The sequence below is a fragment of the Penaeus chinensis genome, chromosome 23 (genome assembly GCF_019202785.1).
Source record: "Penaeus chinensis breed Huanghai No. 1 chromosome 23, ASM1920278v2, whole genome shotgun sequence".
Classification (NCBI taxonomy): Eukaryota; Metazoa; Arthropoda; class Malacostraca; order Decapoda; family Penaeidae; genus Penaeus; species Penaeus chinensis.
In genome coordinates, this window is record NC_061841.1 from 2,975,067 (window position 1) to 2,985,066 (window position 10,000).

The 10,000-nt window shown below is 34.6% G+C and overlaps 1 protein-coding gene across 1 annotated transcript in view; it reads left to right on the forward strand.

Moving 5' to 3' along the window:
- LOC125037353 overlaps positions 1-10,000 on the forward strand; it is a 61,156-nt gene that overhangs the window by 44,152 nt on the left and 7,004 nt on the right. The window contains exons 9-10 of the mRNA XM_047630458.1: positions 1,180-1,421; positions 7,289-7,403. Coding sequence (XP_047486414.1) covers positions 1,180-1,421; positions 7,289-7,403 — 357 coding nt within the window. The remainder of the gene's footprint in view (positions 1-1,179; positions 1,422-7,288; positions 7,404-10,000) is intronic.

Here is a 10,000-nt window from a genome sequence, read left to right on the forward strand (position 1 = left end):
TTACTCTTTACTCTTTACTCTTTACTCTTTACTCTTTACTCTTTACTCTTTACTCTTTATTCTTTATTCTTTATTCTTTATTCTTTATTCTTTATTCTTTATTCTTATTCGTAGTAGTAGTAGTAGCAGTCGTAGTGGTAGTAATAATCTTTATTGTGGTTGTTGTTACTATTGCTGTTATTCTTATTTTTAGGGAAATTACAGATGATGATAATGACACTCTTGATCACTGCCAAGACTGCATATAGTTTACGTAAATCAACAGCAAGGTAACTAACAAGACAGACAGATAGATAGACAGATATCGCAATTTGTATCAAAATACTTGAGGTAGGCCCTGTATGACAAAAGTATAGTAGTTACAATGATTATTCTAATGATAACACTTATCATAATGATAACTGTATGTGTGTGTAATTGTCTTCAGGACCTTTAGTAGTAGTAGTAATAGTAATAGTAGTAGTAGTAGTATAAATAGTGGTAGTTGTTGTAAGTTAATTGCATTATTGTTATTATCAGCGTTATATTTATTATTTTTGTGAATGTGATATAATGGATTTGTGTTATTATTATCATTATTGTTATGGCTGCTGCTGATGTAATAATGGTATTCCTTGTCATTATGTTAATTAGAGGTAGTGCTGTTTTCTGCTGTGTTCTTATCGTCACCAGAATCATTATCATTATCATTATCATTACTATTAATGTTACTATTACCATTACTATTACTATTACTATCACTAGTGTCATTCCCATAACCAGCATCACTACCATTTCTACTCTCACCATCATCATCACCACTCCCACTCCCATTCCCACTCCCATTCCCACTCCCATTCCCACTCCCATTCCCATTCCCACTCCCATTCCCATTCCCACTCCCACCACACTCATTCACATCACCATCACTCCCACTCCCATTCCCATTCCCATTCCCACCATTCATCTCCATCACCATCACTCCCATCCCCATTCCCATTCCCATCCCCATTCCAATCATTCATCTCCATCACCATCACTCCCATTCCAACTCCCACTCCCATTCCCACCATTCATCTCCCTCACCATCACTCCCATTCCCATTCCCATTCCCACCACCATCACTCCCATCCCCAATCCCACCATTCGTCGCAACCCCAAACCACTCGCCACTGAACCCCAATCTCTCTCCCCCAAAAGGCAGCCTCCTGGTGGTGACAGCGCTGATCCTCATGGCCACCATCGGGCTGGATTCTGCGGGCGTGCTGGTGGGCGTGGCAGCCGGGTGTGGCGGCGTGGGCGTCGGGCTGGTCAGAGTGGGCAACAGGCTGAACCTCGAGGACTTGGCTCCCCTACAGCTGTGGCGCCTCGTTCACATCTTCAACCTGACGGGGATCTTGACCGCCGGCGTGGTGCCTGTGGTTCTGACGGCTTTCGCGCAGGTGAGTTGGGGCGGGGTGGGTGGTGGTGTGGGGGGGAAGAAGGGGGGAAATTAAAAAAAAAGAGAGAAAGAGAAAGAAAGGAAGGTAGAAAGAAAGAGAGAAAGATGGAAAGAAAGGAAGAAAGGAAGGGAGAAAGATGGAAAGGAAGAAAGAAAGAGAGAAAGATGGAGAGAAAGAGAATGAAAGAAAGAGAGAAAGAAAGAAAAAGAAAGAAAAAGAAAGAAAAGAAAGAAAAAGAAAGAAAAAAGAAAACGGAAAAAAAAAAAAACGTTGGTGTGAGGATGTTAGGGCGAAAACGTTCTGGTGGAAACGTTGCATTAGACACGTTGAAATAGAAAAGCCGGGAAACGTGATAGGAGAAAAACGCTGTGTGGTGGCAACGTTGGAATTAAAACATTGTTATGGAAACGTTGGGATGAACACGATGTGATGAAGACGGAGTTAAAAAAGTCGTGATAAAACTTTTTTTTATTTTGTAAAAAGCTGTAGTGAAGACACTGTGATAAAATCGTTTGTGGTAAAAACCTTGCCAGAAAGACGTAATGTAAATGTTGTGACCGAAAGGCTGTCACGTTAACTTTGTAATAAGAACGTTGTGATAAAAATCTGTAATAAAATTGTTATAGAAACGTTGTAACATACATGGAGTATAAAGATGGGAATAAGAAAAAAAAAAAAAAAACTAATAAAAATGCTGTGACAAGAATGTTATAATTAAACGTATTTTTTTTTTTTTTTTTTTAATAAATGCACTGACATAAAAACGTTTTGATAGAAGCGTTATGATAAACGTATTGATAAAAAGACTTTATTAAAAATACATATAAATGCTGCAGTGAAAACGCCATTATAAAACGTTAGTTATTAAAATATAACAACTTTTTTTAATGGGAGGATAACTAAAATCAAATGATTTTCTAGCTTTAAACGTTTTTCATATTATAGGCGTTATGGAAAATCAAAAATATAATATCTCGAGTGGTGAAAACTGACATGAGTAACATGCAATAAGGCAAACAAACAAAAAAATCTATCGAAATTTCGAAATTGCACTTATTTTCTTAAAAAAAAAAAAAAAACATTTGTATTGGATATTGAAGTGTTCAACCAAGTTACATCTCTCTTGTATCTTTCAATCACCTTTATTCGATTATTTATCCGAAGCAGTGTTTTGAGATGGGCAAGGCTAAATATTTGTTTTCACCTGATTTGTCTTAGACTTTCTTTTTCTTTTCTTTTTGTTTGTTTTAGTGAAAATAAGCCCTGTTAAGTCGTATCCACATTGTCTTTTTAATAACAGTATTACATCAGAATATGTGTGGCTGCATCTGTGATTCATAGAAGCTTTTAGATCTGAAGTTAATTGATAAATCTCTTGAAAATAAATGATTTCTTGTTAGAAATGACACTCATGTGTGGATAATTAGCTAAAGGCAATTTCCGGTAAATATTTCTAGAACGTCTAATTCCCTTGTTAAAATGTATTAATGTATAGAAACATTTACAGACAGTTCCTGGGTAAATCTTTGGAAAACATTTAACTCTCGTTGAAGTAACGCTGCTCTATGGGGTAAATCTCTGGATTATATTTAATTCCTCGATGAAATAGCATTTCCGAAAGGGTAACAGTTTACAAGAAGTTCAATAAACAGTTTCCATCTGGAACACTTGGGGTTTCTGACTACGACACACAGTTATCTGATTTATTGAATTCCTAAAGGTCAAAATCTCAATATATATAATGCTCTGTCCATGCGTTCGTTTCCAAGCATCAAAACGTCATTGTTATATATATTTCTTGTCCAATCAGCTGGCCTTTGTGCTTCTCTATGACATTGCAATGATTTTCTTAGTAGGAAACAGGTTTGAGGAATGTCTTGTGGCAGGCTGTCGAACTGGTCATTTCAGATTGTTATTATTAGCGTTGTTATTGTTGTTGCTATTGTTTTGGTTATTATTATTATTATTATTATCGTTATTAGTAATAGCAGTAGTAGTATGTTATTTTATTTATTTTTGTGTGTTTTTAGAAGTGAATGCATAAATGAATGGCAAGACTAAAAAAAAAAGTTATCTCTACATGTACGTATTTGTGACACAAGAACAACTGGAAATTAATACCACAAACCCCTACATGAACGGGGAAAATAACGTCTTTCCATTGACAGACTCCGCATAAAAGACGTATTATAAAAACCCACGAACAACAGACACAGCATCGGAATCTCTTTCAGTGTAGGGAAAGAGGGTCCTGCATACTTACTCTGATCCCGTGCTCGAAATGACCCTATAAACTGGATCCTATTGACTGCCCGCTCCTTCACCCAAGTCATTCGGTATTTTTGATGGGCAGCTTTCCTCGACAAGGGCGTCGGGGAAAGTGGCTTGACTATAATGCCTCCTCTCGTTGGCTTCGGGTTTTGAGTGGCTTGTGGAGCGCCTGTGAGAGGTCGGGGAGTTCATTTTTATCTAGTTTGCTCTTTTTTTATTAACCCAATCGCCCCATATGGCAAGACTACATTCCCTGCCCACTGTAATACAAGTTTATTGTATTTGAACATAGATGGCTCTACAAGTGCTTAAAAGTCGGTTATTAGTCCTACCTGTCTCACCCGTTTACCCTTTTCCTCGACTTTTGAAATGGGTCTTTTGCATATTTTCATTGTCTTGAATGTTACCAATAACAATAAGAATTTAATAATCATAACATCAATAACAATAACAGTATCGATATCAAATGTATTAAAAAAGGAAAACACAGTTTCCCGCCAGTTCAAGGAATGGGGGAATGAAGATCGGTAACTAAGGCTTACTGATAGACTCCTTGCCGGCTAAGCACACGTGGAGCCATCTGTATGTAACAAAATTCACAAAAAAATACAGGGGGACAAAACATAAGTCCGAGGCGGTGTAGTTAATTTATATTTTGAATTTCTATTTTTTTTTTTTTTTTGTGGTATGTTTCAGTCGTCATCGGTTTATGTTAATAGAGTTTTATTTATATATTTATTTATCTATTTTAGACCGTCTTATTTTTATGACGGGTATCGTTACTATTTTGTATACTCCTTGATTTGCTGTTACAATAGCTTATCGGCAGCGAAACGTTATATTTGGCTTTGTTAATTAACGGCTTAGGAAATACTTCATATTCGTCTAAAACTCTTACTGGGACCAATCACTCTATATCGAATTCCTTATCCATATAGAAAGCAAACATATGATAACACACCGTCATTTAGTACCGTCCTGAGTGGCCAGGTCTATGATAAACATTATCTCTCTGTTTTCATATCTTCGTCTGCCAGTGATAATTCCGTCGCTCGGTGTCGGACTGTGTAAGATCACACTATGGGTCTTGTTCAGAGAAAAAGTGAAAAAATCTAATTGTTGAACCTTTTACCGTATTTAGGTTATTTACTTCAATGCATGTCGTGCCTGAGAGAGGATTGTAAAACTTGTAAATATAATAAATCGTGGACATAGCAGAGAGCTGTGGTAACCAAGCGAATATATATATATATATATATATATATATAAATGTATATATATATATATGCATGCACACATATATATTTATTTATATATATATGTATACATATAAATATGCATGCACACACACACACACACACACACACACACACACACACACACACACACACACACACACACACACACACACACACACACATACACACACACACACATATATATACATACACACACATATGTATATAAACATTTATATGTATACACACACACACAAACGGATTTGTGGTGTGTTGTTATATATGTGGAAAAGAGCGTTTAATTCGTAAAAAAAAAAAAAGGTACCGTTTTGCTGTGTATCTCGATTCACGTATTTTCGTTTCTATCCTCCTGCTTAGTTTTAATTCTATTTTGAAATGATTGTTGTTTATATTTATATATTTATACATCGGACAGTGTATTTATGAGATTCTTAGAAATGTAATGATAATGAAAAAGTAATTAGTTTGTTATGCTGTGAATTATTACAGAACACGGTCATTAAACTAGGCGTCTTTATATTATGGAAAGACCATCTTTATATAGACTTTACGTGAATTGAAACACAAAAAAAAAATAATTAAAATGAAAACCGTAAAAAAAACAAAAACAATGTCTGTTCACGATGGTTTTGCAGTTTATTATCAAAATGAAAAATGAAAACCCATTACAAGATCTTTATGTCTACTCAGCAGCCGAAATGACCTTGACAATATATGAAGAGAGGTTAATAGGGTGGGCTTGATGACGTCACAAACCATAACAGCTAAATTTTGCGTTCGACTCGAAATGCCGCCCTAGTCTATTTTCACTTTTGTTATGGCAACCACTCGACACTTTACACTTGACGGCACCATGGACACAAATTGCTGAATCAGATTTACAAAGCGTTACTAAGGGTACTTTGATGTTCACTTGTTAACCTACAAAGCCACGTAACCGCCATCTTTACCCCTTGATTACACACAGTTGGTTTATTCTCGACTTTTCACAACGAGGAGGAGGTTTTGGGAAATATGATATAAGTAATTAGGTTCCGAAATGTTTTGCTTGTGAAGTTAAGATTCGCAAAGTTTCATATGTGTCCTGCTGAAAGAAATTTGGCGAAATATTCTTCCGTTAAGAAATATTGGCGACGGCTTCGGTATGCAAAAGGTGTGTATGTTCACCCAAACGTCTACCGGTTTATTAGTATTGTTGTTATTGTTGTTATTCTTATTATTATTAATGATAACAAGGATGATGATGATAATGATGATGAGTATGATGATGATGATGATGACGATGATGATGATGATGATGATGATGATGATGATGATGATGATGATGATGATGATGATGATGATGATGATGATGATGATATTATTATCATTATCTTTGTTGTTGTTTGTTGTTATTATTATCGTTATTGTAATTATTATTACTGTTATTGTGATTATTATTTCTTCCTTTAATGTTATTATTACTAATATTACTGGTATTATTAATATTTATATTATTTTTTTATCATTATTTATAATTATCGTGCAACTATAAAAAAATTTCTTGCTGCGCTTTGCTTAGTGCCATTATCATCGTTTTTATTATTAAAATAAAACTTGTAATGCCAGTATTAAGCATCATTGTTAATTGTCATTATTGATGCCGTTATTGTTTTGATCATTATAAACGCAATCCCATGTTTTAATTTCATTTACTAATATATATTTTATTGATTTCCAAACATCAAAATTTTGAAGCTTAGGTCATTGATTGATGGATATGCACTATATTTTGAATTGTATTTATCAGAGGTTGATATAACTCGTAATTACTGTATGCTGATTAGGGAAAATCATAATATTTTTGCAACTGTACAAAAAGATATGTTAGTTTCAAAGGAAGTGCATTTTATGATACATTTTTGTTTTCCTATTAGTGTGTATGTATTTGCTTATATGCACACACACACACACACACACACACACACACACACACACACACACACACACACACACACACACACACACACACACACACATACATATATATACATATATATATATTTATTTATATTCACATATATATGTATATATATGTATATATATGTATATATATGTATATATATGTATATATATGTGTGTGTGTGTGTGTGTGTGTGTCTGTATGTGTGTGTGTGTGTATGTATGTAGATGCACACACACACACACACACACACACACACACACACACACACACACACACACACACACACACACACACACACACTACACACATGCACACACACACTACACACATACACACACACACATATCCTTTTTTTCTTTCTTTCTATCTCCATGTATTTAATATATTTTTAGGCCGGAAAGAGCGGTTGGATGGCTGTTTGGTTGGTACCCCTGACGCTGGTCGTTCCTGCTGCTCTCCTGCACCTTTTCTGCCTCTCCTCCAATGCCCAGTCTTGGGACCAGCCAGGTGAGAGGTCTTATTGTTGTTATTACTATTATTGTTATTGTTGTTGTTATTGTTATTGTTATTGTTATTGTCGTTATTGTTATTATTATTATTGTTATTATTATCATTATTATTATTATTATTGTTAATATTATTATTATTATTATTATTATTATTATTATTATTATTATTATTATTATTATTATTGTTATTATTATTATTATTAGTAGTAGTAGTATTGTTATTATTATTATTATTATTATTATTATTATTATTGTTATTATTATTATTATTAGTAGTAGTATTGTTATTGTTATTATTATTATCATTATTATTATTGTTATTATTATTATTGTTATTATTATTATTATTATTGTTATTATTATTATTATTATTATTATTATTATTATTGTTGTTATTATTATTATTATTATTATTATTATTATTATTATTATTATTATTATTATTATTATTATTATTATTATTGTTATTATATGACTAGGTCAGATAGAGGCCAGTTCACAGGGAGCTTAGGTCAAACGGACACTAGGTCACCGGGAGGCTAGGTCACAGTGAAACGGTCCCAGAGCACGCTTCTCGATGCTACTTTGTTTTGACCCGATTCGAGGTCAGGGCGCAGGAATATCCGATTTTCTATGTTTGGTCTCCCTGAGTATCTTTTATTTTATGATGGTTTTGTAGGTATTTAGTCCTTGAGTTTAATCTTCGTGTCAATGTTTTTGTAGAAATATTTGTGATTATTTGTTACGAGAGAAGTGTCATCTAAATACGTGTTTTATATTTTTTGTTTTTGTGTTACTGTATGCGTGTATTTTTCCTTAGATCTATTTAGGGTATTCGCAGTGTCCCAGTTAAACAAAAGATATAGACATGTGCTAAATGAAAAGGATTAAAAGCCCGACCACATTGACTCGTCTTTTTCCGTTTTCATTAGCATATGGATACTTAAACATTATTTGCAACACTTTTAGTGCACGGTAAGTTAACTAGAATTCTTTATTCGGCCCTTCTGATAAATTATATTCTAGATTTATAGAGAAAAACTGGTAGTTCCCGACATATGGTAATTCCGAGTTTAGGCCTTATTTTAAATCTGCTGCGCGAACAAAAGCTGACAGAGACCAAAACCTTAGTCGTGTTGGATCCTACTTATAGGATCGAAGACGACTGAGGTTTAGGTCTTTTGTCAGCTCTTGTCTATACATCTCGCCTTAAGGGTATGTATAAACAAATGCACATCGTGAATTGCGCGTTGATTCGTCTTCCGATCGCTTCACTTTTTTGTGTCGAAGCTTTTTTGTAGGATCGAATCCGATTTGGGATTACATAAACATCTTGTCGTGTATTTCCCTTCCTTATTTAGCCACGATTAAAAGAAAGTAAAAAATCCACTATAAGCAAAATAAATTAGTTTTTCATCTGCCACTATTACAAAAACAGATTGTGTTCGTCCAATTTATCTTTCGAACCTACCACAAGGAGCGCTTGTAAATGCTGGTTTGACCCAACGATAACAATCCTCCTGTTCATACATGGTACAATTCCTCTCCCTCTCCAATATAACTTCCAATATAACTTCCCCACAGAGCTATTTGCCCGCCACTCTGCCCTCTGTCGACGGGCAAGCGAACCAGCCAACAACTTAAGAGAGTTTCAATGGGCCTGTGTTCCGTCTCATACCACGGAAGTTGTTTATTTCTTGAGCCCTGATTCCGGTGTAAGATAGTTACATTTCTGATTTATGAGAATGAGGAAATTCTATGAGATTATAAGTATGAATATAGTTATAGGTATACGAAAATATAAGTATGGATATAAGTATAAATATATTTAAATATGGGTGTGGATATAAGTATAAATCTATTTGAATATGGGTGTGGATATAAGTATAGGTATACAAAAATATAGGTATGGATATAAATATGATAAAATATAAGTATGGATATAAGTATTAAGTATAAGCAAATATAAATATGGATATAAGTATAAGTATAAGTATTAGAAAATATATGGATATTAATGGAAGCAACTATGAATATAAATTATAAGAACTATTACAAGTTTTTTTCGGTATCAAATGAAAAAACAAACGTGGAACTGGTTTAAGGTCAGCTATCATAAGCGATCGTTGAAATAAGGTCAAAGGTATCCATTACCGTGACCTGATTTCCGTAAATAGTTGTCGAAATATGACCTAGCTTCATTAAGCCATAAGTTATCGGGTTATTATTCTGTTCTCCCTGGTTATAACTTTCTCTGCCTCTGTCCGTTCGTCTGTCGGTGTGCACACATAGGCACGTAAGAGAAGAATGAGGAGGAGGAGGAGGAGGAGGAGGAGGAGGAGGAGGAGGAGGAGGAGGAGGAGGAGGAGGAGGAGGAGGAGGAGGAGGAGGAGGAGGAGGAGGAGGAGGAGGAGGAGGAGGAGGAGAAGGAGAAGAATTCGAAGGAGAATTAGAATTAGAATTAGAAGGAGAAGGAGAAGGAGAAGAAGAAAGATGCACACACACACACACACACACATACACACACAAACACACAAAAACACAAACACACAAACACATATATACCTATTCAACCATGCCCCAATTCTTGCCTTC